General features: G+C 38.2%; 1 protein-coding gene across 13 annotated transcripts in view; it reads left to right on the top strand.

The window, feature by feature from the left end:
* AOPEP (aminopeptidase O (putative)) overlaps window positions 1–24,251 on the top strand; it is a 553,954-nt gene that overhangs the window by 358,331 nt on the left and 171,372 nt on the right. For all 13 annotated transcript variants that reach the window (XR_011964391.1, XR_011964390.1, XM_072596916.1 and 10 more), the window contains one exon: window positions 5,536–5,596. Coding sequence is in view for 11 of the 13 variants with exons in the window: in XM_072596916.1 (XP_072453017.1) it covers window positions 5,536–5,596 (61 nt within the window). In the remaining 2 variants the exon portion in view is untranslated. The remainder of the gene's footprint in view (window positions 1–5,535; window positions 5,597–24,251) is intronic.

Genomic DNA, 24,251 nt, shown 5'->3' with positions numbered 1-24,251 from the left:
TTAATGTAGAAGCTGCTAAATGTTGTGTTATCCTGATTGTATTTCCACAATACTTGAATTGCTCCTTTCTGACTGCTTGCAATATTTTCTCCTTGACCTGGCAACTCTGGAATTTGGCTACAATATTCCTAGGAGTTTTGCTTTTCACCTCTCTTTTAGGAGGTGATTGGTAGATTCTTTCAGTATTTATTTTACCTTCTGGTTCCAGAATATTTGGACAGTTTTCCTTGATATTTTCTTGAAAGGTGATGTGTAGGCTCATTTTTTTGATCATGGCTTTCAGGTAGTCCTGTAATTTTTAAATTGTCTCTCCTGGATCTATCTTCCAGGTCAGTTATTTTTTCAGTGAGATATTTCACATTGTCTTCTATTTTTTTCATTCTTTTGATTTTGTTTTGTAATTTCTTGGTATCTCATAAAGTCATTAGCTTCTATCAGCTCCATTCTAATATTTAAAGAATTATTTTCTTCAGTGAGCTTTGGAACCTCCTTTTCCATTTGTCTAGTTCTGCTTTTTAAAGCATTCTTCTCCTCACTGGCTTTTTGAACCTCTTTTGCCATTTGAGTTAGTCTATTTTTGAAGGTGTTATTTTCTTCAGCATTTTTTGGGTCTCTTTTAGCGAGCTGTTCACTTGCTTTTCGTGATTTTCTTGCATCACTCTCATTTCTCTTCCCAATTTTTCCTCCACCTCTCTTACTTAATTTTCAGAATCCTTTTTGAGCTCCTCCATGACCTGAGACCAGTGCATATTTATTTTGAAGGTTTTGGATGCAAGAAGCCTTGATTTTTATGTCTTCCTCTGAGGGTATGCATTGTTCTTCCTCATGTGAAAAGATGAGAGAAGACACCTGTTCACCAAGAAAGTAACCTTCTATAGTCTTAGTTCTCCTCTCTTTTTTGGGCATTTTCCCAGCCAGTTACTTGACTTTTGAGTCCTTTGTCAAGAGGAGGGTATACTTTAGGTATTTGTAAGTTCTCAGTTCCTCCAAGGTGGCACAATCAAGGGAGAGGAGTTCACTCCTCTCCTGGGCTGCACACTGGTCTGGGAGCAATCACAAGCTTTTCTGCCCTGGATCTACAAGTAGAATTCACTCTCCAAAGCCTCCACCAGCTTCGGCATGCCAGCACTCCTCATGATTCTCCCAGGGTCTTTAGGCAGAGGGCTCTTGCTTCTCTGTCCCACCTGGGACATGGCTCTGTCCCACCTGGGGCTTCTCTGTCCCACCTGGGACATGGCTAGGGCAGGACCCTGCTCCCTTCTCACCTAGGTGACAGAGCTTTCTCACTGACCTTTGCAGGTGTCTTTGGTGTTTATGGAGATCTGGGCACCTCAGGTGCTGCCCGGGATTCTGTGCCCCAGCCTGCTCCAGCCCTGCCCCTACTGCATACAGCCAAGGCTATGCTATGCTCTGCTCCGAGCCCTATGCAATAAACCTTTCCTGTCAGCCTTCCAAGCTGTCTTGGTCTGGAAATCTCTTTCACTCTGTCGTTTTGTGGCTTCTGCTGTTCTAGAATTTGTTTAGAATCATTTTTACAAGTATTTTATGGGCTGTGGGGAGAGAGCTTCTACAAGTCCATCCTACTCCACCATCTTGACTCCGGTTCTCAATTCTAATTTTAAGGAATTATTTTCTTCAGTGAACTTTTATACCTCCTTTGGTATTTGGTTTGTTCTACTTTTTAAGGCATTCTTCTCCTCATTGGCTTTTTGTATCTCTTTTTACCATTTGGCCTAGTCTCTTTTTTAAGGTGTTATTTTCTTCAGTATTCTTGTGTCCCCTTTACCAAGTTGTTGACTTGCTTTTTATAATTTTCTTTCACCACTTTCATTTCTTTTACCAATTTTTTCTCTACCTCTCTTACTTAATTTTCAGAATCCTTTTTGAGTTCTTCCATGGCCTGAGATCAATTCATATTTTTCTTGGCAGTTTTGGATATAGGAGTTTTGACTTTGTAATCTTCGTCTGAGTGTGTGTTTTGATTTTCCTTGTCAACATATTAACTTTCTGTGGTCAGATTTTTTTTTCTGGTTTTTTTTCCCAGTCTTTTTCTTGACTTTTAACTCTTTCTTAAAGGGCTGTCCTTCCATGGTAGAGATTGCCTTGTCCCAAGCTTCAGGGATTTTGTGCAGCTGTTTTCAGAGATACTTCTAGGATCCTGTAAGTTTTCATTTCTTCCAGGGAGTTATAATGTAAAGAGCGGTGTGTTTACTACTCTCCTGACCTGTGTTCTGGTCTGTGAGAGACCACAAGCACTCTTTTCTGCCCTGGAACTGTGAGGAGGGTCCCCTCTCCCCTGCAGACACAAACTCTGGTATTCTAGTGCTCCTCCTCACCCTGGGCTTGACACCCAACATTGCAACCCAGATCTGAGAATGGGTAAAGAAAGAAAGTCATGACTCAGTGCTAGTAAAGAGACTCCTGTAATCTCCATCTGACTAATTGTTGACCCCTTATCATCTGTAAGCTGACAGCTCAGCGGCTGCTGCTGGTGCTGAGATAGTGGCTTCTAAGGCCTGCTTCTGGTTTGCTGATACTGGGACTGTGCTGGTGCTAGACTGTGCTCTGCTCTTACCGAGGTGCAGTAGACCTTTCCTGCTGACCTTCCAAGTTGTCTTTGGCTGGAAAAGTATTTCACTCTGTCCCTCTGTGAGTTCTGTCACTCCAGGAATTGTTTCATGATATTATTTAAAGGTGTTCAGAGGGGTTTTTTAGCTCAGGTGAATGTCTGTGTTTTCTCCACCATCCTGGCTCCCCCTCCCCCACACTGTGATGCTGCTTGCTTTTTATCTAGTGATGTTTAAAAAAACCTAGCTAGTCCTGCACTACTGCTCTTCTCTTTCCCCTCCTCAGCCCCACCCCACTCTTGCTTCTCTAGCCTCTAGGATGGCTACATTCACCAACGTCAATTCACCCTGAAAGTTAGGTCCCTCAGTTCTGCTAAGAGAATAACTGAACATTAGTATGTAAAATTGCAGGTGACAGGAAGGGTTTGCTTCCTAGGGTCACCCCACTCCACTGGGCTAGATGAAGTACAAGGGTGGGGGAAGATGCCAGTATCCAAAGCAATGGGGGCTTCACTTGACCCTTGGAAGGGAAGTTCCCCATAGATCACTAAGGTATTTACTTCCAAAAGAAAGCAGGTCCCTAAAATTGCTGCAGGGCCTCCTCAAGCTGGATGTGTATTGAGGGAGAGGGAAGAAGCTGGGGGAGTAACTCATCAGCAGTACTGGGTTGATGAGTCAGTCTTCAGTTATTTTTTTTCTTCAAGAATTACCCTTTTTTGGGTTATTTTTTCCCATTTTTAGTTTTTATATAATTGTTGAATCTTTTGCATTTTGGAATCTACTTATATTTGGGCATTGTAGGCCCTAAGAATTGCCCCTAAGATACCCTTCACTTTGTCTTCCTCCCAGGCTTCTGCAAGTTAGATTTTATCGAAGGAAGAAACAATGGAGCAATTTTAATATATTGGATACTAATTAACTTTATGGATTATTCAAGTCAGCAGTTCATGAAAGCAGAGACCTTTTAGATGATTGGAGGTTAAGATATAACAAGTGGGCATGTTCTTCCTGATTCCAAGTCAAAGTAGACAAAATGAGTCATATGTACAAAATGAGCTGTGTAGTCATTCCCAGCTTTAGAATTCAGTGATTCTAAAACAGGTGCTAATGTTAGAAACAGTCAGTGGAAGCAGCATCTATTTAGCAGTTCTCACATCTGAGGTGGACCTCAAGGGTCACTGTTATTCTTTTTACTAGTTTTAATCTAGGGACATTTTCAAGTTATACATATAAGACAGCTCAGACTTAAGTCTAGTGCTCATCAAAGCAGCATTCAGTTTTTCATTCTTACAGCGCCTCCAGTGATTTTATTTTAAAAAGCATCTCTTGTTAATTTAGTTGCTTTATGATGGGAATAGTCAATGTTGAAGGAGTTGTGGAAAGTTGGTACACTAATGTATCATTGATAGGTTTGTGAATTAGCTGTTCATTCTGGAAAACAATTCGGAATTACGCAAATAAAATGTCTAAAATTTCTATACCCTTTGACTCAGAGATTTTACTGTGAGGAGTATACCCCAAGGAGGCCATTGACAAAAAAAAAGACTCCATAAAAAGCAAAATATTTAGGCAGACAGACAGACAGACAGACACACACACACACACACACACACACACACACAAAGCACTTGACAAATGCCTCTTTTTATCCCCACAACAACCTTTGAAGGTAGGAGCTACTATTATCCCCATTTTACAGATGAGGAAACTGTATCTGAAGGAAGTTAAATGAACTTCCCACATCACATATAGCTAATAAGTTTCTGAAGCTTGACTCTTAAGTCTAGTCCACCTAGCTCCCTAGCTACTTTTTGTGGTATCAAAACACTCAAAGTAAATACCCATTAGTTACAGGAATGGCTAATCACACTAAGGTACATGGATAGAATGTAGAGGTTCTAGAAACCTGGAGTCCATGAACTTTTTTTCTTAGTATATTTTATAACTATTTCAGTATTATTTGTTTCCTTTCTAATTCTATTTCATTTATTCATTTAAAGATATTGTTCTGAGAAAGGGTCCATAAGCTTCTCTGGATTGCCAGATGGGTAATGGTCCATGACAGATAAAAATGTTAAGAATCCCTGATGTAATGAATGTTGCTGTGCTATCAGAAAAGATGAAGGTTGTAAATACAAAGAGTTATGAAGACTTGTATGAATGATGAAAACAGCACACGCAGTAACTGCAACAATGTAAATAGAAAGAAAAAACAATTTAAGATGAATATTCCAAACTTATAAAGAACAAGTTTCACCCAAAGAACAGATATAAGAAGATACCTCCTCATTGCTTTGCAGAAATGGGGTTTGGGAGTACATGGGGCTGAAACATTGCATTTAATATCACATTTATTTCATATGTATGTATGTATTGATCAATTTTTTTGTCTTCCTCTTTTTCTCAAAAACAAAATCTTTGTTATAAGAGATAATACTTTGGTACAGGGAGAGAGGAATATTGGGGGAAATCTGGGCAACAAAAAAGCAAAAGGTACCAGTAAAAGTATTTAAAAAAAAACATGTAAAACTTGAAAATCTTTCAAAAATAAAACACAAGTCAGCAAATTCCACAAAAATCTTACTTGGGAACGCCTGTTCTTAACTTTTATGCCGTATATATGTGTCATGTATCTGTTCATATATACCTAATTCCATATTAGTTTACTACTCTCTTTACTTTTCCTTTTCTAAGTATGAAAATTATTTAAAGGATCAAATATAATATACCATCCAATGTTATCTTCTGCCTCATCTATGGAGATTAACTAAAAAGAACACAGGGTTAATACAAGTATGTTATAAACCACTGTTTATTCTATAGAACTGCTGCTCTTTTTGCCAAGAATGGATATTTCTTTAGAAAATTTCTGGTGTACATTACTTGACTGGGTGACAGGGAACTATTTGTGAGAAAGCAGAATGTAATTACTCTTTAATCCTTTGGGTTTTTTTTGTTTTTTTTAAAGACTTGGCCTGTCTGTAGAAGATATCTTTCAGAACTGGCTTGATGCTTCTGGAATACCAAAGGTAACCCCCTAGTTGTGTATTCTTAAAAGCATTCCTACAGAGTGATGTCAAGATTTCTGCTTATTGTGCTATTAGCATTATGTTGGCAATAAATTTCATTTCAGCCTGTCTACCAATGAGAGTACCACTGGCCAACTCTGTAAGTGACCATGTACTTTCAGCAAGGTGGTACAGTATGAACTGTGCATTAAATAAGGTGGCACAATACCATGTTATCCTTCATATAGGGATACACAGTGAACCTTTTATCAGTTCCATTGTGCTGAAACTCATAATCTGGTCACCAGTGCCTTTCCCTCTTCTACATTCCCTATTTCTACTGATTTTTACCACATACTCCTAAGTAATACAGGTTCAAAATCTTAGTCATCCCTCCTTTCCAGTCACATGTCATGCTCCCTTCACATATTAAAGATTCCCATTTTTATGCCTTTGTTCATGTTCTTCCTTTCTTCCTTATTTCTCCCCCTTCTCTATCAGCTGGAGTACCTCCCTTTCTCCAGGACCCAGTGCAGGTATCATTCCTCCCATGAAACTTTCTCTGATTCTCCATGTTCCTACTTGAAAATGATTTTTATTTAAAATTTTTCATAGCACTTTGGGAGGTTATGCACTACCTTGCACTTTCCACATTCTTTTTGTATCAAAGGCATTTATTTGTATACATGTTTTTTTTCCTCTTGATTAGGTAGTAAACTCCTTGAGACAGTGTCACAACTATCTTTATATCCTCATTAGCTACCATAATACCTTGCACAATTATTCAAATTGAATTGAACAGCCAAGGAACTACTGGTTCCTCATCGACAGTGTATTGACATACAGTCCAGTTTTACTAGTTGCCTCAGAACGTTGGTGGGGCAAGAAATTGAGGGTCAGAAGGAACTGCTCTCTGCTACCCTTCCATCCATCCCGCTGCTCTGCTCTTAGAGGCCTGTTCCGTGTACAGGAGCAAGGCTGTGATTGGCCCATTCCCATCTTTCAGTTAACACAGTCCCTGAAGGCCTGGGTGCAATCACAGATCATTCACTGAGGTGCGCAGGTGACAGAAATGCTTTTGGGACAGCCTCTCTGCCAGGGAAGAATGCTCTTTGTTTGAATCCAGAGGGGATAGCTGGACTGACTAGGAAAAAATTAACCACCTTTTGAGCTTTAGCCGAGTCCTGAAAGCTCCAGGCAGCATAGATGTCAAAGCTTAAAGAGACCAGTAGGAGGTCCTGCTAGAGATACTACATTCAGTGGGGCAAGAGAAACACTGTTGTGGACAGGTACGAGGAGTGGTGACTTGCCTTTGCCATCTGGGTATTTTATACATGTCCCTTACTAGTATTGTACTCTTTTTTTGAGCCTACCCTTCTCATGGAGGCTGTGTGCAGTTGTGGGAGAGTGTGCTCCAGGTTTATAGGAAGAATATTTTGTACCTACCATTTCTTGCTATGTGATCTGAGTAAAATGCCTTTGATTTAAAAAAACAACCTAGTTATGTCTACTAGCTGATTCTTAATGGGAAGCACACCTGTGGAGACTCATAAATCCGTGTTTGAAGTGTAGATCCACAGCCTACCTTAAAATCTGGGTACCCAACCTGTGGGTATGGGGGCAGATTGGGGGAGTACTCAGTGGGAGTATTAAAACATCCAACGAGATGTTTAACTCTAAGTCTATGATCTTGCAGGTCCTAAGTTAGTCCAACAAACTTTGGACTTCAACAGATCCCAGGATTTAGAGCTGGAAAGGACCTCATATCTCATCTGTTCATGTCTGGCTCACTTCACAGATGTGGAAACTGAGGTCTACCTATGTGCACTGACTTGCCTAATGTCACAGAGCCAGAATGTGAACCTAGATTCTCTTTTCCCTCAGGATGCTGTATTTTTTTTCTACATATATATACATATATTATGTTGAGTACCTACTAGTTGAGTTTTTGCATTCTCATAGGGAACATTTGCTGCAAAACTAAGTTCCATAACTGGCTGTTTTAAAAGGCTCCCAGGCATTTTTAAGGATTGGAGGAGGGGTATAGCAGGAAGCCCAGAAAGCTGATTTCCATATTTTGGTCTTGTGAACAACTGCGTTGCTGTTTGGAGTAGTTGACCCTGAGGGAAGAGAAAAGAAAGAGTCCTTAATTTTGTTCCTTTAAGCAGGGATCCCCAGCTTCAGATGGAGAACACTGAGACTGACTTTGGCTTTAATCCATTCCCATAAGGGTGGTCTTTGTGTCCCCAGCACTTAGCACAGGGCCCTGACGTACAGTAAGCACTTACCAAATGCCTTTTGAATGACTGACTCATTGTTAGAGGGTATCTTTTATTTACCCTGGAAAGGATTTGTCCGTCACTAAACCTGCAATTTGACCAAGAAAATTAAAAAAAAAAAAAGCTAGAGGAAAATTTAGCTCTGTGTAGAATACTTTTTCCTAAAGTTTTAGTAGCACTGGTTAATAGCTTCTAGTATAGACAAATAATTGTGCTATCAGCTAATGGAGCCCAGTATAAAAACATATCCAGATGCAGTGGGGCTGAGCCAGCCATAAATTGTCTTTTAGACCAAACTGGTATTTCCTTGGGTGTTTAACTATTCTGTAAAAACAACAGCATTAGGCAGAAAGGATGGTGATTTAGAGAATGATCAGACTACTCCTTTTAATCTTTTCCACCCATTTCCTCTGATTGTTTATATTTTTTGATGGTGATTTACCTGCTTTCAGCACTTCTCAGGCTTCCACTTCACTGAAAGAAGCTGCTGATCGTGGAGCCCCTGCTTAGGGAGCCGCTCCTTGAATAGGATACCTTGTTCCTTGTTCACCTCATTAGAATATAAAGTTACTAATATGCCAGACCAGGACTGACATTACCAGAGCTCCTAAAGTTGCTCAGAAGCTCTTTGTTCTGCCGTTTAATTTTTGTGGCTGGGCAATTGAAGTCATTCATGACAGAACGTTCACATTATACTAGTGAAGTTTTCATCCAAAGAGTTGTTTTTGTGTTCTGCCAAAATGGCATATGCTGTGGTTGGCTTGGGTTATCCTCATCAGCCACACTAAATGGAAATCATAAAAAAAAAATCTGGAATTAGCTAGCCAGCAATGGAGAAATAAGGACGGGCCCTAACAAAGTAAAGGAATGTGTATTCCAGTCTCTGAGTTGCAATGTGTCTATGTATAGCACTTCACTTTATAAACAAATCTGAAACCAGTTGCACCATCAACATTAGAAATAATTCTTCATAAAAATATAACTTTCTTCTGATAATGCTATTCTGCAGATATATTTTAATTTTCTGATATGCACGAGTTGGAGGTTATCCTCACCACCCTTTCTGCATACCCATTTCCACATATGTAAGAAATAATTGGGGCCTTACCTAACTAAGATATCTGAATGGGTTAGAGTCAAATAAATAATTCTGCAGTTATTAAGCAAGTTACCATGCTAGGGACTGGTGGTGGGGATACAGAGAGATAGAACAGAAAATCTAAATGCCCAAAAGAATTTACAGTGGGTTAGGGGGTGCAGAAAGTACATATACATGTAAGGAAAACACAGTAAATGCAAGGGAGAAATCTAACGAAGTAATTATAAACTCATCACCTTGAAGTGTACATCTGTGTAGTAGTGGGGGAGGAGGGATAAGGTAAGGCTTTATGAAAAAAGTAGCACTTGACATGAGCATTGGAGGAAAGGAGGAAATTCATTTAGTGGAGATCAAGGGGAGAGGGAGAGAGAGACAGAAAACCATTGTAGACATGAGCAAGACAGGATGAAAATAAGGAACTAAGGCTTTGAAAAGAACATAGAGTATGGAAAACTTGTGCGTTTGAATTAACTTATCCCTGTACTTGGAAATATTCCTTCCTTGTCTGGTCCTTATCATTCTTCAAGGTTCAGCCTAAATGGCATCTTTTTAGTGAAATCTTACTTAATTCCCACTCCAAATTTATGTGATCTGATGGATCATTAAAATCCATAAGTAACTACAAAAGGTTCCAAATTATCTTAATTTTCATAGGATCATAGAAGCTGTAAGTAGAAGGAAATTTAGCAGTCATCTAGTTCACTTGCCACCTACTGTGATCTTCTTCAACACCATCCCCGACAGATACTATGTGAAGATCTCTGGGGCATTCACTGCTTCACAAGGCACCTCATTTTTTTTAATAGTTCTAATTGTTAGGAAGTTTTTTCTTATGAACTTAAATCTGCTCCCTTTAACTTTCACTTAACTGGTCATGGTTCTACTTTGTAATGCCTTGCAAATTAAGCTCTTCTATATAAGAATGTTTATCAGAATATGTTCCCTAAAAAAAGGCAAAGTAATTAACCTCACTTAAGCTATTGATTTCAACCCTCCACAAGTCTATTAACTATCACCAATGAAAAACCTGAGAGACAGAGTCCCTGGGTAATTAATAATCAGTTTATTAATTAAGCTAGCTACTAATACACAAATTGATGGTCAGTATTTTCTCTCAGTAACCAAAGACAAAACCATGGAGATACTGAAGGCTTTAGCTACTTCTAGAAAAAGGGGTGCCCCTGACAGGTGAAAATCAACCCTGACGGATGAATAATTAATGAGGGGGTAGGCTAAAAGTCTTCAGCTCCTCCTGCTGAGAACATGACTTGATCATGAGATTCAACTACTTCCAATCTGAACAGAGGAATCCATCTCCACCCAGACCATTCTGGTCAGTTTTCTCCTTCATGAACTGGGTCACCTTAAATACCAATGGAAGGGTGCAGGGACATGAACTTATTCCCTCAGGGCAAAAATTCACCTAGATTAGATTCTGTTTATACTTCAGACAAAAATAAGGTCTCCTAGTTAGGTCTAGTTCCGTTCAAGATCAAGAAACATGTATCCCAAAGATTAGGACAAGCTCCTCTTATCAGCCAAGCTTTTCAGAGACTGGCTGACTGACCTACAAGGGCTGGTCCCTCTATGAGGAAATAAGCCTAGATCCTAATTAACAAGGGGTTATTAATGTAATAGAAAACAATAATTTCTTTCATTCCTGAGCTACTGACAGAACCAAACTGAATGGTGTGAATTTCACTTGATCGGGGAGATACTAATAAGCATGGCTAAATGCTTAAATTGCCAAAAAGTTGCCAGAAGAAATAAGGAGGAAAGACAAGATGGATGATGGGTATACAGAGAATCACTCTTGAGATAATCAAGAGTTGATTGGTTCAATTATACTTATATCCCTTGAATCCCAGAACTGAGAGAACACGATTGTTAAAACGTCACTTCTCATCAACCTCCTTCCCACTCCACCATGGTTTGTCAGAGGCTTTGTGAGTAGATGATGGAAACCTATATGTCTTCTATGAGAAGTACCGAAATTGCTAAACTCTGAGAACTTGACAAGATGTGAGCAAGATGCAAGAGTCTTTACGTGATAGCAGGAACATCTTGCCTTTGACTTGGGGAAAGCCAGTTGGTGTATTTGAGAAATAATTTTGCAGTATTCTTGACAGATTTCCCATCAGAGAGGCTAGCTTCATCAGTCAGTCATTTTAACATTAGTTAACATAGTTAACATTAGTAACAGGTACCCTATCAGTAATGTCTATGAAAAATCAAGTTTCATGTTAATGTGAGAAATCCAAGATAATGCATCTTAGAAATATAGGAAAAATGATTCTTTTAAATAAACATATTACATGAAATCTTTGGGGTTTTTTAAATCAATAAATACCAAGCGCTACCTTAATTTGAAACAGTTTTTGGTTCCTAATAATGTCATTTTTTTGGTCCAATTGTTCAATTAAGAATTTGTTGCATTTTATCACTCAAGATGAATGTTTTTCAAGTGATTCATAATAGTATTTTAAAACTGGGTCTCTAGCTTTGCCTTGTATGCAAGTTAAAAAAAAACTCAGTCTCTGAAAGATATTTGATAAAGCACAAAACTTCCTCTTCCTCTTCCCTTATTGATCAGGGTTGTATTGAAGCTCCTAGACTCTAAAAACAAGGTACTCCTTACTTTTATGTTCTGAGCTGATATTTCATGTTTATTCCAGTTGTCGATTCTGATACTTTCACTTTTTTTTTAATGATTCTCATTCATTGCGGCTGTTTAGGATGCTAGGGGTGGGGGACCTGTGGCCTGGAGGCCACATGTGGCCCTCTAGATCCTCAAGTGCAGCCCTTTGACTGAATCCAAACAAGGGGGTTTATTCTGTGAAGTTTGGATCCAGTCAAAGGGCTGCACTTGAGGACCTAGAGGGCCACATGTGGCCTCAAGGCTACAGGTTCTCCACCCCTGAGTCCTAAGCTAAACAGGCACAAGCCATTCTAGATGAAAATAAGCACATCATGTCTCTTTGAACAAAAACTTAGTTATTATAACAATATTCATTCTGTACACCACTGCCAAAGAAATTTTCCATAAATGTAGATCTTACCATCAGTCAACTCCAGGGGTTTCCTCTCTAGAATACAATATAAACTCTTTTGTTTAGTTTTTAAAGCTTGTTTCTAACCTAACCCAGTCTACCTTTCTAGCTACAATATTACTTTCCCCACTCCTGAACTCTGCAGTCCAGGCCAGGTGGCCTTCTTTTTGTTCCTAATTCACAATACTTCATCTCCTGTCTATGTCTTTGTACTAACTGGAATGTGTGCCATCCTCATCGCTCCTTCCTGGAGTCTCTTTTTTCCCTTCAAAGTACAACTCTAGCTCTATCTTCTACTTGATTCCTTTCCTGATGCCTTCCCTCCACCTCTACTGCTGTGCCCTTCCTTCCAAGCCTCCTTAGATTTAGCTACTTTGTATTTATTATATTTATTCTTAAAATACTTTAAATAGGTCCTTGTCTTACCCATTAGAATTCTTTGTTTCATTCTTTGTGTATGTATCCTCAGTTCCTGGGAAAATGCTAAGCACGTAGTAGATCCTTAATACTTACTGATTGAAGGGGAAAGGAGCAAGCGTTTATTAGACATAATATCTCATGTGAGCCTCACAACAACTCCATGAGGTTGACGCTGGTATTGTTACCATTTTATGGTTAGTCAACAAGCAATCACAATTTCACAAAACTTACGTGCAAAACTAGGTTCACTGTGAGAGAAATAAACACGCATATGGAACCAACCCTAAGCAAGCACAAATTCACAATCCAAACAGGAGCTACAAACAGAGGAGAAACCTAAATGGGAGTAGGGGGTGGAGGTGGGGGAGCAGAAATCTTGAATTATGAAGATTCCTTAACAGGTTGAAGACACTAAGACAGATAGACATTAAGTGACTTGGCCTAGTAAAGGATTGAGACTGGATTTGAACTTAGATCTTCCTGGCTCGGGATCTAGCACTCTACCCACTGTCCCATGTAGATGATTCAATGTGTTGTCGTAAACTACTTCAGTTACTTACATGTGAATGAAACTGGGCTTCCGGCCAAGGCTGGGTCTATCTTGCAGTGGTGGCTATGCAGTTTCCAAAATCTCTCTTTTCCCTGGAATATTCTTGTCCCTCTCTCTCCCCCAAAGATTCGCTGGAACCACATGTTTTTCTCTCAAGAAGCTCTGGCACCAACTCTACCCTCTGAACATATATAAAGCATCACCTCAGTCTTCTCTTGGCCATTCAGGAGTCACATCTCCTACACACTAGCAGCACAAAAATGCCCCAGGCTTGGTTGAAGTCTGGCTACATAAAAATTAAACAGCTATATGTCAGGTGCTTACAAATGAGGAAATGTATTTCTCTCAGGATATATTAATTAATATTTGCAGTTTGAATACGTGTCCTTATTTGAAGTAGGATTTTGCATATTGGTGGGTTCAACAGTTGTCTACCTCTGCAAAGCACAAACCAACCACCACTAGCCCTATACACAATCATGTCATAGGAAAAACTTGCTTGTAGTGACCCAATTTTTTTATCCTTTTCTCCTTTAGTATATTACCTCAGGTTCTCAGTGTCTTCTGTTCTTCCCCTGTACCAACATCTTCTCAAGAATCAAAAACCCATTCTTACTAAAAATGTAAATAATTAATGATATCTTACAGTATTCGCCCTCCCTGGGGGAGGGGCTTGCTTTCTGAGATCAAGAACTTCAATTAAGCTAACGGACTGATGACTGAAAACCTGTTACGGCAGAATTTCAGGGATTATAGAATAGGTGGGAGAGAGTGGGGGGTAGGGAAGGGTTTCAGGCACCAGGTTGCTTGCTGCCTAGTCTAATTACATTCATTGATTCAACAACCATTTGTTGTATACCTACTATGTGAGGCATGTAGCAAAAAGACCCCAAGGGCACAAAAGTAAATTAGTTGTATTTTCTCCTGTAGGGTGTTTACAGTCTAGTAGAGAAAATGACATTTACACCCAGAAGACTTAGAAGGGATATATGACACCTGTCTTTAAATATCTGAGATGCTGTCTTAAAGAAGATGGCCTAGAATAATTATTTGTGGCTCCAGAGAGTAGTTAAATAGCCATAATTTTACAAATTTCATCTTAGAGTTGCCTTTTTTTTAACTGAGAAGTGATTTGCTCAAGGTCATTCAGCCAGTATATGACAAAGGTGAGACTTTACAGAGGTAAGGATGTAAATTTGGTAGATAGAGTTTCCTCATCCAAGAATTGTATGTATCAAGAAATCGCAGTTGCAATCTCTCTTGTTATTCAGTAAATGTAACTGCCTATCATTTGGTGGGCTATGAGATATAAAAGAAATAGCCTACACTTTCCATCCAGGGATATACTTACAAATTAATATCTAAATAAACACAAATTAACATAAAGCCAATTGTGTGCAAGTTCTAAAGAATTACCAAAGTAGATACATTTATGTCTTCCAGACTGAGAGCGATTAAGGAAGGGGTTTGCCCCTTGATCTTGAAAATTGGTGTAAGAATTTGGCCCTTCCTTCTTACCAGAGAAGAAGTCTGAGTTGTTATGGTGTTAAAAGATAAAAATGTTACTATTATACAATACTATACATACATTTTACACATTTCTGAGTTTCTAAACCTTTTCTGTGTTGTCTGCTGGCCTTTGCATTTTGTCTGTGGTTTCCACAAAAGTCCCCTGAAATTCCCATTTAATCTCTTATGCCGACTTGCAATATGTCAAAACCGCAATGGGGAAAATCATACTGTGGAAGGGATAACTGTACTTGCAAGGAGGGCAGTACTGTTGTTGGAGATGTGAATTGGTTCAACCATTCTAGAAAGCAGTTTGGAACTGTGCCTACCCTTGACACTGTGATACCACTACTAGAACTATGTTCTCAAAGAGATAAAAAGAATTATATGTACAAAAATAATTATAAAAGTTTTTTTTGTTGTGGCAAAGAACCAGAATTGAAGATGTCCATCAATTAATAAATTGCTAAATAAATGATGATATATAAATGTAATGGAATATTTTTAAATAGAACTATATGATGTTATGAAAAATATGATTTCAGAGTAACTTTAGAAGACCGGTATGAATTGTGGAAGAAAGAAATGAGTAGAACCTGAAGTATAATGTGTACAATAGCAACAATATTGTGTAGAAAAACAACTTTAAAAGACTCCTTTATGAAATGGCTAATCGTGATGCTATAAGACTCGTCATGAAGCATGCTGCCACCTCCTAAAAGAGAAATGGGGAACTCAAGATTCAGAATAAGAAACCCATACATTTTTGGATATGGCCAATATGGGAATTTGCTTTGTCTGACTATGCATTCTTTACGTGGTCGGGGGGTGGGTGCTTGTTGATTTGTTTTCAGTTCAGGGTTTAGGTAGAAAGGGGACACTGGTTAATAATAGGGTAGCCAAAAGAGAAAGGCAAAAAAAGAAAGAAAGAAAAAGACAAGAGATAAGAGAGGGTCATTTTAGCACTTTTTTTCCCTAATGCATAGAAGAGGACAGAAGACCAGAAAGAATCAAAAAGCAGGACAGCTTTGAAAGTTATATGTTACTATATATTTTAAAGGAAAAGCAAGTTATACATAATAGAGATTTGTAGTTGTGTGTACATTCCTGTTTTTATGGTCTAGAACAGAGGTGGGGAACCTGTGACCTTGAGACCAAATGTGGCTTTCTAGATCCTTGGGTATAGCCTTTTGACAGGGTCCAAGTTTTATCGAACAGATCCTTTGATTAAGGGGATTTGTTCTGTGAAGTTTGGATTCAGTCAAAGGACTGCACTTGAGGAACTAGACAGTCCACTCCCTGTTCCCTGTGAGACAAAGCACATGGCATGTGCTGTGTGTGTATGTGCATACACACATACATACACACACACACACACACAATTCTTGTAACTAAGTAAGCCTAGCTAAGCCAAACTATAAGAAAGCTGTATATAACTGAAATTCACAATTTCATGTAGTCCTCTTTTTCTGTCCTACCATGTATGTACAAATTCTCATTTTATTTGGCATTAAGTTCAGAATAAAAATAAAATGTAATTTAGGACATTAAAGAAAGAAGACTGGAAATGAGGTCCAAATCAATCAGCATCTTAGATTTGGTATAAGATAACAATGAATGTATGAAGTTACCTGAAGAATATTTTCTCAGATGGCAAAAGAGGACATGCAAGGATTTTTTAAAGAAATTATTAGAAATATTGGACAGGATAATTTGACTATTTTTTAGGCCCAGATAATCCTGGATGTAATCAGGATTTACTAACACACAATATACAATCAAGCAAAAGAAATATAAAGTCATCTGCTCTACCTTTACAGAGTCTGGTATTCCAGCATTGTGGGAATTTGTTCAACTTCCTTTGTGGAAGAATTTCAAGTTGGGTGGTACTATATTCTAACATTGGCCTATGGGAGCCAACTTTTTCCGTATGGAAGTAAAACCTCTTAAGTCTAATTCAGATCATGAGGTAGAATACTTTAGTTCTAGATAAAAGAAGACAGCTACTAAAAAGACTTTGAAGCTCACTGCCTCCAAATCATGGCACCAAATCATTACAAGCTAAAAGGAGCCTTAGAATTATCTCCCCCTCGTTGCAAACTGATCTAACCATTCTGGAGAGCAATTTGGAACTATACCCAAAGGATAATCAAGCTGTGCTTACCCTTTAATCCAGCAATACCGCTTCTAGATCTGTATCAAAAAGAGATCATATAACTAAAAAAGGGAAAAGGACCTACATGTGCAAAAATATTTATAGAAGCTTTTTATGTGGTGTCAACGAACTGGAAATTGAGGGGATCCTCATCAGTTGGGGAATGGCTGAACAAGTAGTGGTATGTGAATGTAATGGAATACTATCATGCTACAAGAAATGAGCATCTAAATCATTGTTGATTAGAGAGATGCAAATTAAAACAACTCTGAGGTGCCACATCACACCTGTCAGATTGGCGAACATGACAGAACAGGAAGATGATGAATGCTGGAACAGGTGTGGGAGAGTTGGAACACTAATTCATTGTCAGTGTTGCTGTGAGCTAATCCAACCATTCTTGAGAGCATTTTGGAACTATACCTAGAGGGCTATAAAAATGTGCAGACTCTTTGACCCAACAATATTGCTTCTAGGGCTATATCCCAAAGAGATCATAAAAATGAGAAAAGGACCCACATGTACAAAGATATTTATAGCAGCTTTTATTGTGGTAGCCAAGAACTGGAAATCAAGGTAATGCCCATCAATTGGGGGATGGCTGAACAAGTTGTGGTATATAAATGTAATGGAATACTACTGTACTATAAGAAATGATGAACAGGTAGACTTCAGAAGAACCTGGAAAGACTCATATGAACTGATGCTAAGGGAAATGAACAGAACCAGAAGAACATTATATACAGTAACAGCCACAGTGTATGAGGACTGTTTCTGATAGCCTTAGCCCTTCATAGCAATGGAAGGACCTAAGGCATTTCCAAAGGACTCGATATCAAATGCCATCCACATCCAAAGAAGGAACTGTGGAATCAGAATTTAGAATGAAGCAGACTATTTTCTCTTGTGTTATGTTTTGTTTTTGTTTTTCTCATGATTTCTCCCATTCCTTTTAATTCTTCTATACACTATGAGTAATGTGAAAGTGTGTGTAATAAGAATGTATGTGTAGAATCCATATAAGATTGCATGTCATCTTGGGGAGGGAGGGGGATAGGAGGGGGAGAAAACTGAAAACAAATAAATTTTTTAAAAAATGATGAATAGGTGGATTTCAGAAAAACCTGGAGAGACTTACATGAACTGATGTTGAGTGATGTGAGCAGAACCAGGAGAACATTGTATACAGTAACAGCAACATTGTAACAGTAATAGCAACATTGTAACAGGAACATTGGAACAGTAACAGCAACACTGTGTGATAATCAACTATAGGGGACTTAGCTCTTCTCAGCAGTACAGTGATCCAAGACAATTCCAAAAGACTCATGATGGAAGAAACTGTCCATATCCAGAGAAAGAATTATGAAGTCTGAATGTAGATCAAAGCATACTATTTTCACTTTTTTTTGTTGTTTTTCATGGCTTTTCTCTTTTGTTCTGTTTCTTCTTTCACAACATGACTAATATGGAAATATGTTTACATGCTTGCATATGTATAACCTATATCCGATTGCTTGATGTCTTGGGGAAGGGGCAGGGAAGGAGAAAAAAAATTGGAACTCAAAATTTTACAAAAATGAATGCTGAAAACTATCTTTACATGTAATTGGGAAAAGTAAAGAAATTATCTTCCCCTAGTTTCCAGCCTCAATGGGAACCATTACTGGAAAAGAGTATCATGTTTGTTGACAACTGCACCTCTAGTCACAGAATCTCAGGATCCCAGGGTTTAAAAGGACTTCAGAGGTCATCTATGTGTTATAACCTATACATGACAAGGAGCAACATCCACAACCTCTGGGAAGATATCATCCAACATTTACTTGAAGACCAAGAAACTATGAGTGTATATCTATTCTGTTCCTTTTGTATAAAGTGTATACCCTTCCAGAACAGAATTTTAGTTATGAGTCCCATCCCACCAAGTCTCAGTTATTATGCTTATGAGGTCAAATTTGCCTCCTTGATTATTATTTAGACTTTGTACATTCGGATATAGACATCTGAGGCAGTTTTTTTTTTAATGGCTCCTTTTCTGGATTTTTGTCTCCTGTAAGTTGTCAGATGTCTCTGTTATTATTGTCCTTCTTTTGGGGGGGTAATTATTCTCTTTGCAAAGGGTTTTTAACCTAAGATGGTAAACTTGGCTTTCAAAATTTTTTTTAGATATATGTGTCTCAATATAGTTTGTTTCCATTATATTCTCAGGCATTTTATTTTGTTTATTTAAAAACATTATTCTAAGAAATAGTCTGTATTCTTCAGCAGGCCGCTTTTTGGGTCCATAGCACAGAAAAGGTTAAGGACCTTTTTCTCTATGATACTGAGATTTGTAGATGTATGTAAGTAATTGTGTCCTTTTCCCTTCCTTTTCACTTTAAAGCACCTCTACTTAGATTTATAAGACTCATGCAAATTTATTTTTACCGGACCTTGTTAGGTGTGCCTGGCCAAGAGCTAATCATTTCAGTATTTTAAATCAGGATCCAGAAATCCAAACCCTCTTCTCCCATACCATTTTATTAAGCAGCTCTTCACTTCTGAAAACTGCCTTTCTCTTCTGCAGTCTTTGCATCCTTCAATCAGAAGCAAGCGTGAAAACACCATCTATTTTCCTAAAATGTTCAGTTATCTGACAAGGAGCAGACTTTAACAACATCTTCTAGATTTCTTCTGGGAACATCCTTCTTGACTTGTCTGAATCATTAGAAGCAAGTCATATCATTAGCTTTGACAGTCTTAGGAAGATCTTTGCCATATCATATTTATGCTCTAGGAAGATGATATGGTTTTGTTATTAATGCCCCATCAACAAATAGCTGCATGACTAACATTCAGCAGAGTGCCATGAACCATCATTAGTTATTCTTATTCCTTTGAACCTTACTAAATATTTTCTCTTGATAGCTATTAGAATCCACATCAACAATCAATAAGCATGTGATATGTGTTAGAGATAAAAATATAAAGAATGACACAATCCCTAAGCCCAAAGAACTTCCATTGTAATGAGGCACATCATTATTCCTAGCAGAGCAAACAGCTGCTCTCCCTCCCCATTGGGTATAGCTTTTTCCTTCCATAGAAGAGCTTTCCTGCCTGTTATGTAGGTTCAAGAATTCAGTGGTCCTTCTTCTCTTCCTCCTCTGTTCTTCCTATTATTCCACTCTCCAGCCTCCTGGCAGAGGTCAGGATTTCCTTCTCTCTTCAGATTCTTTTTCTTCTTTGTTTGTGTCTTAAAGATCTTTATCAGTTTTTAAAGGAACAGCCTCATTTTCTGAAAACCTGAAGAATGGAGAATTATACCTTCTCTTCTAGGAAGAAGACCCACCTGAACACTGCACCAAAATAGCAGTTACTTAGCAATGGCAGCAAGACAGGCATTGTCCACATTATCAGTATCTTTAAAAATTCCTCTTCCCTCCCATCTCCCTCTGTCCTTTCTTTTGGAAGTGAGTACAATCCATCGGCCTTAGCTTTCTTTGCAAACTGCCTTTTGGCCTTGTTTGTTCCTCCCAGTGGAGGCTCCTACAGTAAGAATTATTTATAGGATCCTTCCCACCACTTCTTGGGAGAGAAGGCTAGCTTACTCACCTGTCTGGCAATTCACAGCTTTCTGTCAAAGGCTCAGTGTAAATAACAACTGAGAGCAGTTCCTGTGTAAAAGGGGTTCTCTAGAATAGTGGTGTCAAACTCACTTAGAAACAGGATCACTAATCCATACATATGTCTTATTGCATTTTTATTTATTTTGCTAATTATTTCAAAATTACATTTTAATTTGGTTTAAGTCAGATTTAGTACAGGCCCCATATTTAACACTTTTGATGTAGAACATGGGTTCTCAAACTTTTTTGGTCTCAAGACCCTTCTATACTCATAAATTATTAAGGACCTCAAAGAGCTTTTGTGTACGTAGGTTATAGCTAAACTTGATGTATTAGAAATTAAAATGATATAGCATTATTATAAAAATATTGTTGACCTTACCTCTAGGGTCCCCTGGGACCCCAGGACCACACTTTGAGAACCACTGACCTAGACTACTCATCCTTCGTTCCCATCCCAAGGATTGTTTTTAAAAGCTTCTCCTGACTTTCTGCTCCTCGTCAGATAATGTTCACCCTGCCAGCGAGCCTTTTTAGTCCTCACTCAGTCACTGAACATTTGCCTCCTTGGTAAATGGGATCCTCTGTAACCTGTATAGTAGAGGAGAATTATGTTATAGTGCAGAAACCTTAGCACTATTGTTGATTGACTTGTATAGCATTTACAGCAGGAAGGGACCTTAGAAGTCATATAGGTCAAACTCCCTGTTTTTTCAGATTAGGAAAGTAAGACCTCAAATACCTAGTCACTTTCCCTAGTCACACAGATAATAAATAGCAAAAATGAGATTAGGAATAATACTCACCATATCAGCCTTTTATGTGATAGAAAGTTGAAGTACACATTGCTTTCTACAAAAGGGAATATAATTTGAGTAGAATTGAATCTGTGGTAAAGTAACACATTTTAATGGGATGATGTAACTGCTCTTCATAAAAATAGCTTCTCAGAAGATGAGAGCTATGTAAGTATTATGAAAACTATATCAGCTTCAGAATATGAACCTCTGTCTTAGAAAACATTTGGCTAAAAAAAAGACCCTTAATTGGGTCTTATTGTCTTAAACTGAATATACTTTCTGGTATTAAAGATCCTCACAAATCAGACTAGCTCCGATTTGCACTATGTCATTCAAGTGTTCAAAGGGCAGAATATGCACTGAATAAAACATCTATACCAGAAATGTCAAATTTGAGTCCCTGGCAAAACTCCCTAATGCAGAATAAAATAAATAAAAATACAGTATAGCACAGATAATGTTAATTTGTTATTTTCTAAGCCAATATATGCCCAGGTTTCTTTTTAAAATTTATTTATTCATATGTATCTTTCCATAAGATTTTGAGTTCCAAATTTTCTCTCCATCTCTCCCCTTCACCTACCCCAAGACAGCATGCATTCTGATTACCCCTTCCCCCAATCTGCCTTCCTTTCTATCACACCCCTCCCTTCTCTTATCCCCTTACCCTCTATTTTTTGTAGAGCAAGATAGATTTCCATACCCCATTGCCTGTATATCTTATTTTTCAGTTGCATGTACAAACAATTTTTAACATTCGTTTTTAAAACTTTGAGTTTCAACTACTCTCCCTTCCTCCCTCCTCACCTACCCCCACTGAGAAGGCAAGCAATTCAATATAGGCTATACATGTGAAGTTATACAAAACACTTCCATAACAGTCATATTGTGAAAGACTAACCATATTTCCATCCATCCTAACCTTCCCCCCATTTATTCTATTCTCTTTTGACCCTATCCCTTCTCAAAAGTGTTTACTTTTAACTACCCCCTCCTCCCATTTACCCTCCCTTCTATAATTCCCCCCTGCTACCCATTTATCCCCTTCCCTCCTACTTTCCTGTAGTGTAAGATAGATTTTCATACTAAATTGAGTGTGCATGTTATTCCCTTCTTAAGCCAAATGCAGTGAGAATAAGGTTCACTCTCTCCCTCTCACCTCCCCCCTCTTCCCCTCCATTGAAAAAGCTTTTTTTAATCTCTTTTATGTGAGATAATGTGTCCCATTCTATTTTTCCCTTTCTCCTCCCAATATATTCCTCTCTTATCCCTTAATTTTATTTTTTAGATATCATCCCCACCTATTCAACTCACCCTGTGTCCTCTATCTATATGGATATAATCCCTCCAACTACCCAGATACTGAGAAAAGTTTCAAGAGTTACAAATATTATCTTTCCATGTAGGAGTGTAAACAGTTCAACTTTAGTTAGTCCCTTGTGATTTCTCTTTCCTGTTTACCTTTTCATGCTTCTTTTCATTCTTGTGTTTTCATCAAGAATGCTTGAAAGTCCTCTGTATCACTGAATGAACATTTTTCCCTGAAGTATTATACTCAGTTTTGGTGGGTATGTCATTCTTGTCATTTCTTTGACCTCTGGAATATCATATTCCAAGCCCTGTGATCTGTTAATGCAGAAGCTGCTAGATGTTGTGTTATCCTGATTTTATTTCCATAATACTTGAATTGTTTCTTTCTGGCTGCTTGCAATATTTTCTCCTTGACCTGGGAACTCTGGAATTTGGCTATAGTATTCCTAGGAGCTTCCCTTTTGGGATCTCTTTCAGGAAGTGATCAGTGGATTCTTTCAGTATCTATTTTACCCTCTTGTTCTAGAAGATCAGGGCAGTTTTCCTTGATAATTTATTGAAAGATGATGTCTAGGCTCTGTTTTTGATCATGGCTTTCAGGTAGTGCCATAATTTTTAAATTGTCTCTCCTGGATCTATTTTCCAGGTCAGTTGTTTTTCCAGTGATATATTTCACATTGTCTGCTGTTTTTTCATTCCTTTGGTTTTGTTTTATGATTTCTTGATTTTTCATAAAGTCATTAGCTTCCATCTGCTCCATTCTAATCTTTAAGGAATTATTTTCTTTAGTGAGCATTTGAATATCCTTTTCCATCCGACCAATTCTGCTTTTCAGGGCATTCTTCTCATCATTGGCTTTTTGGATCTCTTCTGCTATTTGGGTTAGTTTATTTTATAAAGTTTTATTTTCTTCAGAATTTCTTTGGGTCCCCTTTAGCAAGCAGTTGACTCATTTTTCATGATTTTCTTGCTTCACTCTCATTTCTCTTCCCAATTTTTGCTCTACTTCTCTTACTTGATGTTCAGAATCCTTTTTGAGCTCCTCCATGGCCTGAGACCAATTCATATTTTTTCTGGAGGCTTTCAATGTAGGAGCTTTGACTTTGTTGTCTTCTGTTTGTATACTTTGGTCTTCCTTGTCACCAAAGTAAGATTCCATAGTCTGATTCTTTTTCCAGTTTTTGCTCATTTTCCCAGCTATTTACTTGACTTTTGAGCTCTTTGTCAAGGTAGTTCTCTGCTTCCAGTGGGGGTGGGGAGTGTACTGTCAGTCACAAAACTGATCAGTGCATTGAAAATTCTGTCTCTATGTGCAATGTGCCATGCCTGTGTATCCCATCTCCAAGTCCTGCACAGGAATGGTTTCTTATCTCTACTTTTGGGAGCCAACTTTTCTCTGTAATTCTAAGATAATTGCTTTTGTGGGGTCATTGTTCTATTTATATCACTACAGTCAGAGTTTTCTTAGCTGTTTACTTTGCATCAGTTCACGTCTTTTCATGCATCTCAGTATTCATCATGTTCTTTGTTTCTCACAACATAGTAATATTTCATTACATTCTTGTAGCACAATTTGTTTTGCCGCTCCCCAAATGATTGGCATCTGTTTAGTTTCTAGTTCTTTACTACAGCAAAAAGTACTGCTGTAAAGTTTTTGGTGTATATGGAGCATTTCTTTTTGCCAGCGATCCCCTTGGATCACTGTAGGAGTGGAATCTCTGGTTCAACAGGTATGGAAATTGGAGCTGCTTTATTTGTGAAGAGTTGGGACATTTTAACCACATTTTTTGCATAATTTCAAATTGCTTTTCAGAATAGTTTTACGAATCACATCTCCACCAACGATGTACTTTGTGTACCTATCTTCCCTCAACTCTTCCAGTGTTGACTTT

Source organism: Notamacropus eugenii, chromosome 3 (assembly GCF_028372415.1).
Source record: "Notamacropus eugenii isolate mMacEug1 chromosome 3, mMacEug1.pri_v2, whole genome shotgun sequence".
Taxonomy (NCBI): Eukaryota; Metazoa; Chordata; class Mammalia; order Diprotodontia; family Macropodidae; genus Notamacropus; species Notamacropus eugenii.
The sequence above is the reverse complement of the archived record's forward strand: the minus strand, read 5'-3'. Positions and strand labels throughout refer to the sequence as shown.